This window comes from Miniopterus schreibersii, assembly GCF_964146895.1.
Source record: "Miniopterus schreibersii genome assembly, chromosome: 13".
NCBI lineage: Eukaryota > Metazoa > Chordata > Mammalia > Chiroptera > Miniopteridae > Miniopterus > Miniopterus schreibersii.
Window position 1 is genome coordinate 5983797 of NC_138113.1, and position 20056 is coordinate 6003852.

The following is a 20056-nucleotide window of genomic DNA, read 5'->3' on the forward strand; positions in this document are numbered from 1 at the left end:
AAAAATAAAGACCCTGGAAAGGATATATTAATCCACGATGTTCTACTCTATGCTATAGAAGGACTCTGTATTTAATGAAAGAGACACATTAGTATTAAATGAACCAAAGTAAGTTACATGATCAAGTCTGCCATACACCCTCACTGGTAATCCATTCCAACACCAAAAAGATGTAAGTACTCCATCTTCCCATTTAAAATGATGACAATGTTGAATCCACTGAGAAAAATTGTTCTGAAATATCCAGATAGTTACGGAAAGATTATTCTAATTCAGCGGGTCTCAGAGTGCAATTCAAGTACCTCCTGGGGGCCTCTGGAACTCTTTCAGGGGTTCATGAGGTCAAAATTATTCTCATGAAACACTAAGACATCATTCAGCATTTTACCATGATTTTCTCACAGGAGGTTACAACTCTATGACGTATACTATTGCAACAGACTGATTGCAGAAGGTTGCCTCATAATTCAGTTGAGTTTTATTAAGCCAGATAATAGATATTTACTACAAAAATATAAAAATGTCAATCTTGTTAAATAGCTTTGGTTTTGGAAAAGTTATTTTTCATAAAAATGTTACTTATGTTAACAAATAATGAGTTTGTTGTTTTTAAGTGAACTAATAAATACTCTTAAATTTTAATTTTTAACAATGTAAGTACTGATAGGTAAAACCCACATATGTGAAAGCTCTTTTAAGACTGTAAAGGGGATTGAGCCCAGAAAGTCTGAGAACTACTCCTTAACTAAATAAATGGTAGAACTTAAAAAATAGCTTGGAAGTGACAAGTTGAGAAAACAAAATGATGTATATTTTTTTGTTACCTTTAACTCTTTATAACGTAGTTGGTACCGTCTAAGAAATTCTTCATTGCGTTTAATATCCTTTTCAAGGGCAGACAAATGTTGCTGAAGATTTACTATCTGGGCCTTCTTATTTTCAACATCATTCTCCAATTCACTTGATAGAGGAAAGGGTACAAAATAATTTAAAACTATTTCTGAATATGACAAATACTTCAGGTCTTTACGAAGAAAAGCTTATTTTTAATAGCTTATTTTCAAAACCCTATGGATTTCAAAAAATATCTAAACTGGAGTCAAATTTTATTTATTCCATTAATACGTATTTATGATACGATTTCTGTGTGGCGGACACTGTACATAGTTATAGACAGAGGGAGAAACAGAATTAAGACATGACGGACTCAAACAAAAGAGAAAAAAATTAGGAAATAAACCATAACATTAAAATGTGAACAGGACACTGTATTTCCATAGCACCATGGAACATAAGCAGCTGGGAGAAATGACAATTGAACTGCATTCTATAAAGTTTTCAACAGCTGGACCAACCAACTAGGGGAGAGGATGGGAAGACCTGCACAAAGGGGTCGAGGGATGGAAAGCTAAAACTGACAGTCAGCTCACCATTTATTCACATCGGTGAATAAATGCTACGAGTGTGGGAGTGAGAGTGAAGGGGAGGGGGGCTTGAAAAGGGGGGGAGGGTAGCGGGCAGGTGCCAAAGCCGTGAGGTCTCCTGTCAGCAGTCACTGCCTCCATAAGTGATCCTTTCCTGCCTCACCACAGGCACCTGTCGCCCAAAGTCCTGCTCCTGGTGGAAGACAACCACGATCCACTGTGCAGTTAAGAAAAACTCTGACGAAGAGCGTGTGCCATATTTAATAAGATGCATGTTTACCCACATTTTAACATCTCTGAAATCATCTTTTAGTCCATGGTTCAATTAGCAGCTTTTTGCTTTTTTCTAATATGTAAAATAACATAGCACCTTAAATTTGATGATATTATAACTGTGCTACCTTGCTGGAATTCTCAAAATTTAAAAAATAATAATAAAAAATGTTAACTGAATAAATTATAAACAAATGATAAAAATAGGAAAGAATAATAATTGTGGTATTTCTGGTAAAAATGGGGCAGATGCAAAAATTTAAAATGGTTCCTCAGGATTTAATAAGAAATGTTTATCATATACAAATCTATACATTAACAAATAGTAATTTTGCTAAAACAATAAAAATTTACCAAATAAACAAACTTTAAAACTTAGAGCTTAATCCAAAAATAAAAACCAACAAATAATATTGTTATTAAAACATTTTTCTGAATATTTAGAATAAATTGAAGGAATCACCATAATTTACATAAACAAAATGGCTAAGTTTTTTCTGGGTAGGACGAATTCTGTTATGTATTTTCATAGAGTGCTTCTCCTTAGTTTTTAATTACTTTCTACATGGAGAAAGAACACATGCCACCTAATAAAATATGTACGGTCTCCAAAGGAAGCAGTAGAAATAACATAGCACAGCTACACTGGACACCAACCTTATTTCAGAATCCACATCCCTGCTTAGGAATTTAGGTCTTGTATATTCAGATGAATAATAGCGTCCTGCAAAAACCTGATCACCATCAGCAGTAAAAGCTTCTCTACAATTCTTGGGTGGTTTTTGGGACTGCATTACTGCACGAGCCACAGAATTATTCTAAAAGCAACAGAGGAAGAATACTTTTTTAAAGTTATGCCAAAGCATTTCTGATGCACACAATTTCAAAATGCTACCTGTCATTAAGAATCAAACATTTTTTATTTAAACATTCAAGTTAAATAATTCCATGAAGTTAAACAAAATAATTTTAAAAACCACTTTCAAGATTCAAAGAATTAAAACTATTAAGAGCCTTCAAAAGAGCACAACAAATAATGCTTTATGACAAACTGATACATTTTATTTTTAAATTCTAATATTGCTATCCATTTAAAATTAAAAATTATTTTAAGTAACTTTTCCCACGAAAATATTTACTTTAAGCCAGTTCATGCAAGTCTTATTTTTTCTAAATGACTTTTCCACCCTAGAAATGATGCAACTGAATAGCAAATTCCAATAAACATTAATATACTGAATTATGTTAGAAAAAACAAGCCTAGAAATACTTAAGCCCTAGAGGAAGTAAAAAGGGGAAATAGGCTTAACCTCTCTCGGCACAGATCTTTACACTAGAATTTCATTATTTTCTTTCACATATCCTTCTAAAACATAATAGAGCCAAGCCCACAAGAATTACAACATGAATGTGCAATACACACACACACACACACACACACACACACACACACACCTGGATTACCAACACCATTACTTCTCAGTTTCATTAATGAGAAAAAACAGACTCTAATGTGTTTGTTTTGATTACATATTTCTGTTTTAAATTTCCTTATTCCTTCCCAGCAAATTTATTCCAATAGATAAAACACAATATGGTGATCCAATCAAACAAGTACATAAAAATACATGATTTTACAGCACTTAAATACTGATTTTACAGCACTTAAGTTTTTAAGAAAATAGATTCATAAAATATGAAGTCAAGTATTTGTTTAAAAAGTAGAATTATAATAATATGTGTATCTGTAAGAGTAAATAAAAAATGAATTTGGCAGGCAATCAAGAAATCATGAACAAAAAAATCTATAGCATCATGCATCAAAACAATATATACTTGTGAAATTATTTTACAAAGAAGCTGAAAGTAATGAAGTTCCCTGGGGCAGAAAGCACACAACCCACCAGCTCTACACTATTCTACAGATTTCCTATGAGGTAAAAGCACAACGACAAATAGTAACAGCTCCGTGATATGGGAGGGCATCTTACGTAACCCACTTCAGTTTTGAAGTATTTTAAATAATGTAAACACAGCTGCATCTGGTCTTACTTTGATTAGCAGGATGGTCTCTATCCCTCTCATGTCAATCAGGCTGTTTGCAACAACTGCGTTATTTATTTCCAGAGCTGTCAGTACCGTTGGGAACTCGGGATGATACGCAGCTCTAGGAGCCAAAAACATAGAAGGGTTACCATCACACTTCAGTTATATGGAAACACACCTGTATATATTGATGGGTGCATAGATGAGAATAAGACAACGACAAATATCTGGGAACATCTGAAAACATCTGATGAGGTTTGCTTTATTTACTTGGCAAACATTTATATCGTATGTGCTAGGCACTGTTATAAGAATATTATTTGCTCATCTAATCCTACAGCAACCATGAAATAGATATTATTCTCTCCATTTCTTTTTTCCAGATGAGAAAGCTTCAGAGTTTAATAAATTCCCCAATGTTACAGAGCTTGCTAAATGCTTGGGCTAGGATTTAAGCTAGGCAGCTCAGCTCTAGAGCCCAGATTTTCTTTGATTTTTTTTTTAATTAAAGTAGAGTTGGCACACAATGTATTAGTCTCAGGGGTACAACATAGTGATTTAACATTTACAGAGCCCATATTCTTAAACATTATGCCCTACCACCTGTTATAATAATTACACCTTCCTTAAATCTTATATGCTATCATATGTAAATATAAAAGTCAATTAATTAAAACGTTTTGAAAAGCTAAACAATTTTCCTACTGAGACAAGAAAAACTGCGTAAAGATTATTATGAACACAGAGGAAATATGAGAGAAAAGATATTCTTAGGAATTATAATTTGGGCTCCCTAAAGAGACATTCAATCTTTCAACTAAAATTTTAAACATCTGCGCTATTAACAGCACTGAAGAATGAGTACACCAAGAATAGCAGGACAGAAGCAATGAATAGCTGAGGGTGAAACGGTCACGGTATTGTTAGTGCCGTCTTAGTCCTAGAATTTTAAAACAAAGAAGGTATCTTTGTATATACAAGGAGGGGCAAAAGTAGGCTTACAGTTTGTGTGGAAAACGATGCAGTAATTAATAAATAATAATGCGAGCATAAACGCACAACTGTAAGCCTACTTTTGCCCCACCCTGTATGTTTCACACCTATTCATTCATTAATTTGACATTTACTGAGCACCTACTAAGTGCCAGGTGCTGTTCAGAGGATGAAACAGAAATAAGCAAAACAGACTACATCGTTCTCACCATGGAGCTGGCATTCTGAAGGGAGACAGAGACTAAAGAAAGTGACATAGTGCCCTTTCACACAAAACAAGGTTAGGAAAGCCTCACAGGTGACACTGGGCAGACACCTGAAGAAATGGGAGAGTCACACTCGCATCCTGAGGGACAGCAGTTGCAAAGGCTCTGAAAGGGGGTGGTAGAGAAGCCAGGAGGCCAGTGTGCTCTGGTGGACTGAGCAGCAAGGGGAATGCTGCAGCAAGAACAGGAGAGCTGGTGAGATCGTAAGGTCTCAGAGGTCGCAGCAAGGCCTCAACAGGATGAATATGAACAAGGTGCTTTGCACAGGGGAATGACATCACCTGCTCCACTCCTGCTTCCATACTGAGTGTGGGTGTGACAGGGAACCAGAAGCAGAAAGATCAGCCTATTACAATACTCCAGTGAGGCTGGATAACAGCTAGAACTAGGATAGACCCTGAAGAAGTGTTTAGATTCTAGATATATTTTTTAAAAGTATAGCCAATAGGGTGTGGGGGTGGCAGAGAGGAGTCAAGAATGACAAGGGTTTTCGCTTAAGTGACTAAAATATGAAGACGGAGATGATATTAGGAAGAGCAGGTTTTAGGGTAGAAATCTAAAGACTGGCTTTTATACATATTAAATTTGATTGTCTACAGGACAGTCCCCCATTCCAGCTGCAACTATCCTGTCAGGGGTCATTGTTACCATAGCAATGTTGTCTGGTAGCACAATTGAAATTTTCCTCTTATGAGGTTTGAGAAGCCAGGATCAAACTAGAAATTAACATAAGGTGAAATTCTCATGCAGACAAAGAAAACACTCTTAACTCCCAATCCTTATTTCTAGCATAAAAGCTCAAAATCAACAATTCCAATAGAGGACTTAACTACTTTAACAAATCCACTTTTTTCTTATATTTCTCCTAAATCAATTATTGGCACATCTGTTCGGTACCCACTCCAGCCAAAAACCTAGCAGTCATCCTCAATTCTTCTTTCTCTTATATATTTAAGTTACAAGTGTTATTGATTTTGTCCTAAATATCTTTTAACCCATTCCTTGCTATGTATAATGCAAATGCTGTTTTTGCAGAATAATTTGTCATGCCTCCATGCATTTTGCACATAAAATTCTATTTGCCTAGAACACAATTAACAAGCTCATCAGTTAGAAGGTAAATCATTTTCTTCTCTTCTCTGATTTTTCCCTAACTTACATACTAACATTTAATTATTCTCTCATCTCAACCACAACTACACCTTGCAATCCAATTTTATCAAAGCTGACAAAGAATAAATTGGAAAATATGAACATAGTTAGAAGTGGCAGCCAGACAGCTGCTAGTAAAGAGGTCAGTTTAGGTATTTTTGCTTTGGGAGGTTAGGGTTATCAAAGAAAACAATCACAGCTCTTTACAGAATCTTCGAAGTGCCCAAGTTCTTCCTCATTGCTTCCCTCTTCCTTTGGCTAGGTCCGCACCATTTCCCATATCAGCATCTATTTCACTGTACAGTCTCCCACAATAGACCTCACAAAAGGACCTCAAGGGCACGGAGTATCTCTTTTATTTATCTACCTGAAAATAAAGAAGTGGCCTGATGCAATTTTACAAATCAGTAGTGTAGACATGATTAAAAGGTGTTTTAATTCTTTGTGACCTTGCACACGATTAAGCAAAACCAGAAACAGTATTTAGTTACTGACGCCTTACCTGTGTCGTACATCATACAAGTCATTCCGAAACTCAGAAACTATTATCTGTGGCCGTGAGGTCCCTGGTAAATAAAACTTTCTCATCAGTGCCTGAAGTACTCTTTCATCAGAATGATTATGGCAACAATAGGCTTGCAAAAGTCCTTTTAAGCAAGATTCAATAGCCAAAGCAAGTTCAGGGTCTCGAAGATGAATGCAAGCTCCTACACGTGAGAGAAAATTATTAAAAGGCCCATAAATTCTTATTTTGAAATAGGTTATACTGATTTTAAAATATTTTCATATAAAGCAGCTTAAATGATATTACAAATCTTACTTTAACTGCAGGGGAAATCCCACGGACCCAGAGTACACTGGGGAGGAAACCCACTAAGCCCTGTGGAAAAAGCTGCCCCACTCTAAAAACAGTGGTTTTTCTATGTAAGTTTATAGCATTGCAGCCTTTGAGTGGTGTTTTGAAAACCAATAAAATAGATTATTATTTTCTATAAAACTGACAAATACTGGAACTTTAGACTTATAATGGGAAAAAATGCCTCATTCACTGAAATGGACCCTGGCATAGAGGTGCATATGTAATTAAAGAGACATATACTACAGTGCTTAATACAACCCCTAACACTGTACTTATACAGTAATACAGTCCTTTACTAACAAAATGTTTATGTTTACAGCATCCTTGCCACCCAATGACACAGAGAATTAGAGATGATGCCTTAGGAGAACTCACTGATTTTTAAAGTCTCATGTGCAGAGATAATGACATAACCCGGTTTTAGTTGAAACAGGACGTAGAAACCTTGTTGCCCGTCCTTGACAGAAGTAACAAGAATAAGACTCCTTTTCTAAAGGCTACACAAAACTCAAGCGGTGAGCATCTTCCAAACACATCTTAATGTCACTGGATTTCCCTACTAACCAGTTATATTCAAGTTAGTTCATTTACTCATTCATTCAGGAAGAGGGTTGGAATCAGACTATTTAACTCTATAATTACTTTTCCTAAGTTCTTTTTCTTTTTACTATTTTATGCTTTAAAGATGCAAAAGGAAAGCTACAAAGTTCAAGGTGACTCATTACTATTTCTTGAAATATATACAATTAAAATCCACATACAACTACATTGCTCTTTGATAATAGAATTTTAAAACTAGATTCAACAGACCCATTCCTGAAAATAAAGCCGTATTTCTCATGTTTATTATATCCTGACTAAATGGTGACAAATACCTAAGGGGCCTACAGGTTTATAGGTAAACTGCCCACGTCTATAAGCATCTTCTATCGCTTCAAGAAGAGCTGGAACATGAGGGCCAAATCGTTTCAGTCGATCAGTTTTACTGTCTTTCAGTTCTTTCAGTTGCCTCTGGTTATAGTTCAGTGTGTGCTTCACATCTAATTCTTCTCTCCTAGAAAATAAAAGTGGGAGAACAGAGCAGATCTGTGATATAGTTACACAGAAATATTCAGCCTTTTCCCTGAGTACCTGTATACCAGAGACAGACCCAGCTACCCTAAAAACTAAAAGCAGATGCCTTTGTTTGAAAATAAGTGTGTTACTAGGGAAAAATCATCAGAAATCCTCGAAACTTAGCATGAAAAAAAAGATGCAATAATGATGAAGACAGAAATCCCAGGAGTTATCCAACCCTAAAAGTCCCAAAACAATGACTTTAAAAGTTCCCTTATTATGTGGAAGAAACAAACAAACAAAACCCCCAAGTTTTCTCTCTTACTATAAAGAACAAAACTATATGAATTTAAGCGCCAAAACTTACCGAACCCTAGTATGTTCCTCCCTGTCCTTGTCTACGGCTTGCTGAAACTGCTCGGCCTCTTGACCGACGGAACTCTCTTGATCCTGTAAGGCCTTTACTCTGTCTTTTAACCAAGATATTTTTCTTTGCCTTTCCAACCGCTCAGGTTCCAAAGACTGATCGGCACTAACAGTAAATAATCCAAAGTGGAACATGTTAAGTAAAAAACCTAACATTTAAAAAACATAAAGCAACGTGATAAAATCCCTTTAGCAATAATACAGAAAATACAGTGCTCCACTCCACTGAGACTGCTTTATTACAAATGAGGCGACCATAAAACTGCACAGTAACTGTCTTACCTTTTTTTGAGCTCTTCAATTCTTTTGCAAAGCTGCTCATCATCTTTCTTCAATGCTCTGTACTCATTCAGGGAACGGTTATATAAAACCTAACAAAAAATTAAACACACTTCAGTAAAACAAAAAAATTAAAAAATATCCCATTCAAGTTCACTTGGCCAGTCTTCAAATCAGAGGTTGAATATAAGCAGAAAAACATTTTTTAAATAAAGTACATAAACGGCCAGATGAAAACATTACATTTTTTAAAGTCTTAAAGCAACACAGATTTTGAAACAATTACAAAACCTCTTTTAAAAATAAACAATAAGTATTTATATTTGACATGCAGTTTTTAATATTCCAGGTTGGACAGTTTCTCTCACCTCGGCTTCATTATAGGCTCTTTTCTTAGCAGTAACATCTGCTTTCAATGCCATACACTCTGGTGCTCGTGCATTTGTCTCTTCACTAATCTTTTCCAGTTTATCTTGAATATCCTTGTATTTATTTTCTGCTTCATTAAGTCTGGCCTTTAAAAAAAATAACATCGTAGGCATATATTTTATTTTTCTTCAATAAATAGAAAATTTTAAAATTATATATAGTTCGCCTCCCAATAATAAACTTACTTTCACTCTGACTAAATAAACTCAAGAAATCAGGCAAGCAAATATAATTATATAAAATACTAACATGTAATTAAATTTTAATTCCACATTTCCAACAAATATGCTATCTTCTGGGGATACAAAGATGCCATAACAATTGTCTTCAAGTAACACAACTAAAGAAAGACACAATTTAGCAAAGAAATGGGCACAGAAACTGGTCATACAGTCTGAATATACTAACGCTGAAGTCAGGTATGTCTATTTATAATTGTGAAAGTGTAGAGAAGAAACCCATTGGTTTGACAGAAAAAATAAGGCATGCCTTCAAAGCAGGAAGAGTAGCATGTGGGCTGAGGCTTGAAAGATTAATCAAAATGTTCTAAGAGAAAAGCTGGGGAAAGGTGTTAGAGGCTGATGGAAAAGCATGTAGAAAGGGATTAATACCCATTTAGGAATTAAAAATACTTCTGGAGATTAAATTGAGGAGGTAGTGGTGGGAGATGAGATAGCGGGGTAGAAGGGTCTTCAATTCCACAATTGATCAGCTTACAACTTAACCCTCTCGACAACAGGGAGACAAGATAAGACCAAATCTGTACAGTAAATCACTTTGGAAGAACATGGAAGGCAGAGTGGAGGGGAAAATTAAAGGAAATATTTCAGTAAGCAGTTAGCAGAATTTCTGAAGCAAACGTAACTAGGGGCCAGAATGGGGCACTGGCAATAGTAATAGATTAGAAGGGGTGACTATGAGAATAGTTTAGATCAGGAATCAGCAAACTTTTTTTAGAAAGAGCAAATAGTGGATACCTCAGGATTTGTGAGCCATATTGTCTCTGTCACAGCTATTTATGCTCAGTTTTAAGTGTCTAGAGCATGTATGTAAAGCTATGAAGAAAGATATTTGAATCAAGTGCTCAGGAAAAACTTAGGAGACAGATTAGGGAACTGTCACTACATAGGACATTCAGGAAGCATTACACAGAATAACAAAGCTCTATTATTAGAAAATTGATAATATAATCTGTATGTTTTTTATAAAAATTGAAGTTGGTCTATGTGCTATACAAACTAAATACCTCATATATTTTCAGTTTTAAATTAGGTTAACATAAGTTTCAAGTCTGCTTTAGACACTATTTGTTCAGAAACCTTCTATTCAGTAGTCACTCTATAATCATTAATGGAGCACGTATTATGGCAACATTTTTATGTAAGACAGAGTAGGAAGGATGTAAACACAGTTAGATAGTCTTTACCCTCCAGAAGTTCACCACTTACTGCGCATGGGGCTCAAACACGTAGGCTGAGCAAACATCTACAGAAATAAGTATCGCCCGGCCTCAAGATTCTCCTTTTCACATTTGAAAACAAAGGTAAGCATCTAGTACTCAGACGGGACTCCATCTTTAGAATGGTGAATATCTAAAGAGGGAAGTCACTTAAGTTTTCTCCATATGACAAGCTAAGGAATGAGGCTGAGAAGCATATGGTGAACATCTCAGAAATGTGGGGTGAGAGAAGTGGGTGGGTTGAACTTCCATTTACTACCTGAGGAGGGAGTAAGAAACTCAGCCCAGAGATCACCAAGACAATGTACTACTTTCAGCATTTGTTATTTTACATACTTATCTATTACCTTTGATGGGTTAATGTCAGAACCCTTAAAAGAAAAAGACTTATCTGCTTAACTTGGAGGTATACTAAGAAAAGCAAGGTAGGGAAGATCATTCTATACTACATCCAAGCTTGGGGGCCAACAACTCCTAAGTAGAACAAAATACTAAGAGGTCAGTCAGCCACACAGAGTATGGAGGTGGGGTGTCCTATACAGAAAGAAAAAGCCAGGAGCCTCACTTCTGGCATGACAGTGTGTGAGGAATTCCATAGTGCTGGCTGTACACTCTTGTGAACATACAAAAATACCACTGGCCTGTAAATTTTGCATGGGTGAATTGTACGGTATATGAATTATATAAAACTGTTTAAAAATCCAGAAATGACTCAGCGATGTGGAAGCATAGATCAGACTGACAAATCTCAGAGGGATGGAGGGGGGCGAGTGGGTGGAGGGGGAGGGATTAACCAAAGAACTTATATGTATATATGCACAACCCAAGGACACAGACAATGATGTGGTGAGGGACTGGGGAGGGGGGTGAAAGGAGTCAATGGGGAGAAAAAGAGACATCTGTAATATTTTGAATTTAAAAAAAAAACAAAAAAAAAAACTTTGCCAGAAAAAAACAAAAATGGAAAGGCAAATATAAAGAGTGGATCTGCTATATGGTAAGAAGATCCATGTGGATGACCCCAACAGAAAATGACTGCCTTTATTTACCACTCAACCAACTTCTACTTGTAAGCCCAAGTGGAAGACTCTGTGGCTTTCCTGAATCTTAGATAAATAACATAGTTTCTACTTGGGCTCTTAGATCTCAGGTTGAAATGAATTTAAAAGACCTAACAACTTATACCACATGAATTTTACCCATAAGAAATCCTCTAACAGCCCAGCCGGGCGTGGCTCAGCGGTTGAGCATCGACCTAGGATCCAGGCGATCGGGGTTCGATTCCCGGTCAGGGCACATGCCCGGGTTGTGGGCCTGATCAATGACTCTCTCATCATTGATGTTTCTATGTCTCTCTCTCCCTCTCCTTTCCCCTCTCTGAAATCAATAACGATTAAAAAAATAAATAAAAGAACTATAATTACCTGCTGTTCTTCCATTTTCCTTTCAAGTCTAGCAGCACGATCTTCTCCAATTTTGATATTATCTCTGATAGCATTCAATTGTTTTTCAATTTCATTGACCTAAAAAATTATATAGCAAATCACTAACTGTAACCAAATATACTTTGTATAATACAAATATATGTGAATAAATAATTAAGTGAAAATTACCACTGCCCAAGCCATTTCATGTTTCAAGTATTCTAAATTTGTCTTCATTGTGCTTAAACCAGCAATAATTTGAAAACGTTCTTCTTTCTCTAAACACTGGCGCTTCAGTTCAACAAGTCGCTTTAAAAAAAAACACATATTTCTTGATAACACTGAAAAGACTTTTTACAAATGTATTTCTTTTGAATACACTGCCTAAATGAGTACTAAAAAAGATTTGCTAGAAAAGGACTTCTTTAAGGTGAAAATAAAAACATTTTTGGGTCTCTGGTATATTTTACTAGGTGCAAGAAGTCTGTTAATGTCTGCCCTATACGACGGCCAGATGTCCTCAGGTGAGGAGGAGCAACGGGCTAAAAGAGTTAAGACAACACAAGCACAGACGACCGCGAAGCCCTTACATTTTCCCTCTATCCCAGGTCTGATGCACAGACCAATACATTTTCTGGGCAAAGGACACTCCCTACCCATTCCAAGTATATTGGAAGGCTCGGAAGAAACTTATTTCCAAAGATCAAATAAGGTGTAATTTTCTTATCCAAGTTCTCTCTTAATAATAAATAAAATCATCAAACAAATACTGAACCTGACATTACAACAGCTTCTGAAGTGGCTCCTATACTTTACATTCTGTACACCTGGGTGGACAGCCGCTGCCCTTCATCCAGGCTTACATGTTCGACTAGGGCCTTACACTGCTCACCTTATGTGCTTCCCTATCCAAGTCACTTTCCCATTCTCCAGGATTACTTCAGTCCATCTCTTCAAACCTCATGCACCTGCCATGCTAATTCTCCATTCGCTCTCCCTGCTTCTGCTTCAGAGAACTCAGTAGTCATTAGAGACATTACCTCCAACTTCCAACCACCTTGTCTATAAATCTAAAGCAGTCATCTCCTCCTTCTGCTACAGGAGGTGGCTTCATTATCCGTGAGCCCAGTCCCCAGCGCCTACCTGCATTTTTGATCCCACCATCACCTGCCTTCTCAGGAGAAATACATTAGCTGATGTTTCATCTCATCTTTTCATGTTTGTTTCCACTTTGCTCTCCTCTCTGACTCCTTTCCTTTACCATATTTAGATTTTTATTCACTTATAAAGATAACCACCACTTACAAACAAAACCACCACTACCCATCCCTGGGTGCCACCTCCTCCTCCGAAAGTCTCCTCTTTCCATCCGTGTTTCATGAAAAGTATCTTTATCTCTTCCATTTCCTCACATTTTTAGCCCCACAAATCTGTCTTCTGTTTCATCACTATAGAAACTTGTCTTGCCACAGACATCGACAGAGATCATGTCACTAAATATAAATATTTGTCAAACCTTGTGGTGTCTGCCCACTCAGTATAGTCATGACCAGTTCCTTCTCAAATTTTCACTTCCCTTGGCTTCTATGACTTCCATGAGCATTTCTCATGGCTAGCGCCTGGCCTGGGCCCAATTTCTTTCACTCCTCAGTCTCAGACAACACCTGTGGCTTAGATACCAACACTATACTGATGACTCCCTGTTACTCAGGCCAGGCTTGACTTCTGTGTGCCTAACTCATACATTCAACTTCCCACTTTGCATTTCTACTTGGCTGCTTTATAAGAAACCCAAAATTAATTTGTTCAAAATGGAATTCCCCATCTTTCTCAAAAGAAAGGAAAAACTGCTTCCTCTTCCCAAGCTTCCTATCTTAAGAAACTCACTCTACTGCTCGAGTGTCATTCTGTCACCCTTGATGTCTCTTCTGTCTCAACTTTACTCCTCCAGGTACTATATAACATCTGCCCAAAGCATTTCAACTCTTCTCTCCATTACTGCTGCCACAGCCCTAACTTATATCATCATTATCTCTTTAGACAAAGATAACATCTTCCTTATTATTTCTCTAGTGATATCTTATTGTAGAACCAATCGCTCGTACATTAAGGGATAAATATGTAAGATATTGCCCTGTCCTCCAGTTTATAGTCTAATAGAGGAAGCAAGATGTGTACATACCCATTATTACAAAGCAAAAAGTAAAGGCTAGTAAACACCCTAAATATAAAAACCACATGTCATATACTTCAGAGTGCTTTGAAAATGTTACTACTTTTATATAGACAAATATGTATATATGTGTGTGTGTGTATATATATATATATGTAGGTACATAATTCTACAATACCATTTATAAGACCTATAGGAATTATTTCAAAATAACTGCATTAAGTGTTTACAAACCTCTTCTCCTTGATTTATCTGCTCCTTTGTTCTTTCTTTTGTTTCCATAATATACGAATAATCTTCCTTCATCTGTTCGAGTTGGGTTGCTTTCATGAAAAACTATCAACAACAAGGAAAACACAATGAAGAGTTTGCAAATTTCCATAGAATTGTAAAAAGAAAATTGGGTCTCCAAAACTTTCAGACCAATTATATAAACAAAACATGAAGAACATAATTAATTGAGCAAATACAAATAAACACAAAAGAACATGTCTTATTTCAGACCCAAAATTTACTTAACCTACTATGTTCATATCTACAAGTTCATTTGCAAAAGGTCTTAAAACTCCACAGAAGAAAGCACTTTTGCTGTGATAGTAATACAATTTTGAACATTGACTTTCACTGATTCCCCTTCTTTAAGCAAATATGGAAACAGAGAAAACATTTTTATGTTTTATCTTAGTGCACTGTAAGTTTTTAGAAAAGTAAGTACCTAACCCCATTCAAAAGTTTTAGTAGTAGTTACAATTTTGTTAGCTTTTTGAGTTTTAAGTAATTTAAGGTATAAAAGTTATTATTCACACAGAAAAAGCTAAGAACCGTATGATTTCACTCATATATGGGAGATAAAACTGAAACTCATAGACACAGACAACAGTGTGATGGTTACCGCAGGGAACGGGGTAGGGGTGGTAAAGGGCAAAGGGAGCCAAATATGGTGAGGAAAGATGACTTAACTTTGGAGGGTGGGCACACGATGCAAGGTACAGACCATGTGCCATGTAAATGCACACTTGAAACCTATATGATCCTATTAACCAATGTCAACCCAATAAATTTAATAATTTTTTTTTAAAAGTTACTATGTATGTGTGCGCAGTCATTTGTATTTCCTTACAGATTAGTTTTAGAAAATAATAACCCATCCTCCCTCAGAATTAAGGGCCAGAGAGTAGAAGCAACAATTTACAAAAAAATTAACATTTTTGGTAGTGTTAATTTACCATCTTAACAACTTCCTAAATTAGTCCTATAATAATTACTTTAAATAGGTGGCTAAATAAAAAACCCCAATATTTACTGTGTGAACAAGAATTATGTTCAGAATATATGCTTAACTTATGAATGTGTTCATTTGTTAAGTTTACATTTACTTGGTGCTCCTTACTTTGTATTTGTCTCCCTCATTTTTAGACTGTAAAAACTGCTTGCTCATCTCTTGTGTTAAAACAGAAACCGGATTATCCACCTGAAACAAACATACAAACAAGCAACAAAAGGTTATTTTTCAGTATGTCACTTTAATGCCTTAAAGATAAATGAACTGAATATATACAATAAAACTGACCTATTGTGCCATCAAGCAGGCTAAATACTAGCCAACGGTTAGAGCATTAGGGTAAATATACAAAGAAAAATGTTATAATAGAAAGTGTTTCAATATTGCATGATACTAAAATAATACTATAGTCAAAATTAAATATTCTGCTATCACATGAGGGCAAAAGCACAAGAGTTCTCTGAAGAAGTGTTTTTATTAGAAAGCTTTCATTCTTTCATCTGTTTCATAGAATCTCTCTCCTGGCTACTGGTTAACCACTGGACAAGGGTGGAAAAAGCCCTAGCGTGGGAGTCAGCTGACTTGAGACCTTATTTGGGCTCTCTTTCTACCCTCCTATGTAGCCTTGGGCAAGTTAGTTAGTTTCTCCAAATACAAAAAGAGCAACTCAGTTTCTTTTTAATCAGCATTACGATAAGTATTGTTTATTTTTCTAGCAGTTTTTCAGATTTCCCATTTGTTGTTATTTCTTTATGAAGACATTGTAAAAGAAATGGAAATGCTGGAGTCATTTCTATCTTTTAGAGAGGGGAGTCATTTTAAATGAACCATTGCTTGGATTAATCCACCTCTGGCTAACAAGTTAAATAAAGTACAGTTAAGGTAATAGTAAAGTATAGTAACAGTTCAAATTATAGTTGAAAAACTTTTTTAAAAAAATTACCTATTTCAAAAAGAGTCAGAGTCTTATGTTTTATATCTCTGGTGTTAGTAATAAAGCAATTGGTATGTTAGAAAATAATTCTGTTCCTAAGTTATACAATATGTAGGGCCAGTATAAATGAAAAAAGTTTTAAACTTCATTTTACCACCTATAAAATAACAATTTAGCAATTACCTGTATGTTAAAATGATCAAGAATTGCAATCAGCTCTTCTTTCCTAGTAGAAACCACGGTGCCTAGTTATAAGAAAGACAAAACAGCCAGACTGTTTCTAGGGCAATAATACAGGAAAAAACTGAACAATTATTTATAAAGATTAATTACTTTTCATTGCCATCAAGAAAGGTACCATTGGCCCTGGCTGGTGTTCTCAGTGGTTAGAGTGTGGACCTGGGCACTGAAGGGTCATGGGTTTGATTCCCCCTCAAGGGCATGAACCTCAGTTGCTGGTTCTCTCCTGGCCCTGGAGGCGTGTGCAGGAGGCAGCCAATCAACGTGTCTCTCTCACATTGATGTTTCTCTCTCTCTCTCTCTGTCCCCTCCCTCCCTCCCTTCTACTCTCTCTGAAAAAGCAATGGAAAAAATATCCTCAGGTGAGGATTAACAACAAAAATTAAAAATAGAAAAGAAAGGTATCACTGAATATGCGTACGTCTGAATGAACTGGGGTGGTACACTAATCAGGACACAGGTACACAGAGGAAGATCCACAGATGCAATGACTGTGCTTCTCTTCTCCCCTCAGCTAAGCATTTTCTGTTCCTTCTCATCTCTCCCTCCAGTGACTCTGAAACACCCCCCTTTCCTTTTTGTCCTTCCCCACCTTCTGCTAACCACCTCTTTCCACGTGATAGAAACTGGGGGTGAAAGGAGGTCTGCAGATGAGAACAAACGGCATAGCCTGTTTCAAACACACACAAATTCTGCTACCTGTGGTTCTGCTGTAGACGTCCAGTGGTGCAACAACGTATAATATTTGTATGCATGCAACCAACAAACCACCTTACGAGAAAGAGGGTTCAAGAGATAGGCATACCCTTTCAATAAACACCAGCACAATCACTTAACTCTTTTAAACTAGGTATTTACTAATATTTTATATGAAATGAAAAGAAATTCATGACAAACCTGATTCACTTTTTAGTTTATAAGATCGACTTCCATCCATGCTGATGTGCTGTTGCACCACTATAGAGTTTCCATACACATTTGCTCTGTAGGCATCATCTCCTCTGTTCCTTAATGTTATTGAGATATCTGCTGAGCTAAAGCAATAAGGTTAAGTCACAGGAAGGTACAGTGCAATTACAATACTAGGTTACTACATTTTCAAAACTACCAAGTAATTTGGCTAATTCATTTGAAAAGTCGCTATTCACCTGAGGCTGGTGGCTGATAGGCTACTACAGAATAATGTTAAAGATGTCACACCTAACAAAAAAATTAAAGTTGAGAATAAGGGAAGCTTCATAAAAAAGAACTGACTATTCTATCTATACTGTAATAGAAACACATTTGTTAAATAATAAGAGAACACATGCTTCAGAGACAATGAGAGAGACACTCACTTCCCCACACACTTCTTGTCACCAGGAGGAGGGGACGTACACAGTCAATTAGGTGAGGAGGGTGGGGAGGTGGCACAGAGGAGTGCCACATGGGCCTGAAGGAAGGGAGACTACCTGCCTAGAGACAAATGCACAGAGAGAAAACCAGAGACAGGAAAAAGAAAGACCCAGAGGCAGAAGACACTTGGTTCCAAGGTCTCCTATCTCAGGTCACTCATGAGACCCAACTGTACTTCCTCCCGGAAGCTTCCAAAACATATATCCCTGCATCTTCACAATAAATCTCATTTTCAAAAGCTACCCTAAGTGGGTTGGTGTATGTGTTTTCTTTTGTTCAGAAACACCTAATGAAGACAGATATGCTCTGTAAAGTTGTAATTAACAGAACTGTTACAACCTCCCGGAGCTGATTCTAACGAAGACTCAAGATTGAAATCCATTAACTAAGAAGTATGATCGGGAATGAGCAGCTGACCTACAATATGGAGCAAAAATATTTGTTTCATTAACTAATATGATTACCTAGTATTAAGTGAATGTACTTCATGAAAACATTTTAAAATAAAGTGACTACATATGCTCTCTGAATTATCAAACATCTCTCTTGATTAGCAAACATCTACTTTACTATTTTCATTCCTAGCTATAGCTTGCATTTTAAAGCTACCTTTAATATTGTGAGAACTTTGAAGGCACTGACATCCTGTTGCTATATGAATTAAATAAATATAAGTCAAGTTATTCAAAAAATTAAGGGTTAAGAAAAAAGCCTCACAGTGCTCAAAAAACCTGTAAAAGGAGAGAGAACTGAGCTGGGCACTAACTGCTCCTTCCCAACCACACTGATAATGCTGATGCTGAATTTGGGTCAAGGGCTACAGAGCCCAGTATCTGTAAGTATGGGAGATGCTTAAGTGAAAAGAGAGACAACTATCAATGAGAGTTCTTTCAGAATGACAACACAAGCAGTGCCATGGTAAGCATGTGGCTTTTCTCAACTCTGGGTGAACCTATCCCCACAAAGGTAACTGGCATCACACACTGACGGGATCGAAGACCAAGGAAAAAGCCATGTGAAAATACAATGCATCTGTTCCTTCTCTGGGTAACCAGCTCATCTGCAGTAAGTTCTGTAACCTAGAGTTTTGGGCCTTCCATAACCCACTCCCAGTGCCACAGCTGATGGCAAAACAGGACTGATGTGAAGATCCCAATGCCACCAGGGCTGAACCAGGAAGGCCGAGGAAGGCAACAGTGAACTGATCATGTTCAAGAAGAACCTGAACAGCCAGGGGCACAAGACCTGAGGTCACTGTGAGAGGTTTCCATGGGAGATGTATCAGAGGAGAATGGATTCACTGTCCCCATGTAACTGAAAAAGGGCTGGTAGATGGGCTGAGCCCCACGTAAAGGGTCTTAAGGCACAGTTCTCTGGGGTCTCCTAACCATGCTGGGCAAGCATCTCTAAGACAGCTCAGATGTCACAAATGGAGAGTATAATGTTTGACACAATGAGGCGGTGTCGGGGGAGAGAGTCCTGAGGCCACCTCACACCTGTGCCAGACAAGGCCATTCCTCAGACACAGTGGGATAGCCACACAGATTTTAGATGTAGAACAGACTACAAATAGAACTGAAAAGCTCAGTAGCTCAGTGAGCTGATTCTGTAAAAACATGATGACAGAACAAGATACTGTAAATTAAGGGGAATTTTACAGATACCAAATGTTTTAAATGAGGAAAGGGATGACAGGAATAGTAATAGTAATGGGTCTGGAAAAGCTGTTTATAGCTACTTTCTCAGACAAGGTCAGTAAAAAGGAGACTGAGCCCACATTAAAGCTTTTAACTGTTATTAACTCTGTTTAAAATATATTGATGTTCCTGTCTACAGACAGCTGTGTCCTCAAAAGCTGGTGATTGTGTAAGTTAGCCCTTCCTTTATTCCTTTTAATGGTATTCCAAGGGCAAGCCCCAGAAAGAGTTTCTGCTTTGGTCCAGGTA

The 20056-nt window shown here is 36.9% G+C and overlaps 1 protein-coding gene across 5 annotated transcripts in view; it reads right to left on the bottom strand.

Moving 5' to 3' along the window:
• Nucleotides 1-20056, bottom strand: part of SMC6 (structural maintenance of chromosomes 6) — a 54780-nt gene that overhangs the window by 20399 nt on the left and 14325 nt on the right. For 3 of the 5 annotated variants that reach the window (XR_014000153.1, XM_081156658.1, XM_081156657.1), the window contains exons 5-18: nt 17613-17749; nt 16659-16720; nt 15650-15730; nt 14494-14595; nt 12276-12395; nt 12087-12185; nt 9143-9289; nt 8778-8866; nt 8437-8601; nt 7889-8067; nt 6657-6861; nt 3750-3864; nt 2355-2515; nt 825-960 (exon numbers count right to left, since the gene is read on the bottom strand). Coding sequence is in view for 4 of the 5 variants with exons in the window: in XM_081156658.1 (XP_081012784.1) it covers nt 825-960; nt 2355-2515; nt 3750-3864; nt 6657-6861; nt 7889-8067; nt 8437-8601; nt 8778-8866; nt 9143-9289; nt 12087-12185; nt 12276-12395; nt 14494-14595; nt 15650-15730; nt 16659-16720; nt 17613-17749 (1798 nt within the window). In the remaining variant the exon portion in view is untranslated. The remainder of the gene's footprint in view (nt 1-824; nt 961-2354; nt 2516-3749; nt 3865-6656; nt 6862-7888; nt 8068-8436; nt 8602-8777; nt 8867-9142; nt 9290-12086; nt 12186-12275; nt 12396-14493; nt 14596-15649; nt 15731-16658; nt 16721-17612; nt 17750-20056) is intronic. The other 2 variants (XM_081156660.1, XM_081156659.1) reach the window with 1 other exon arrangement.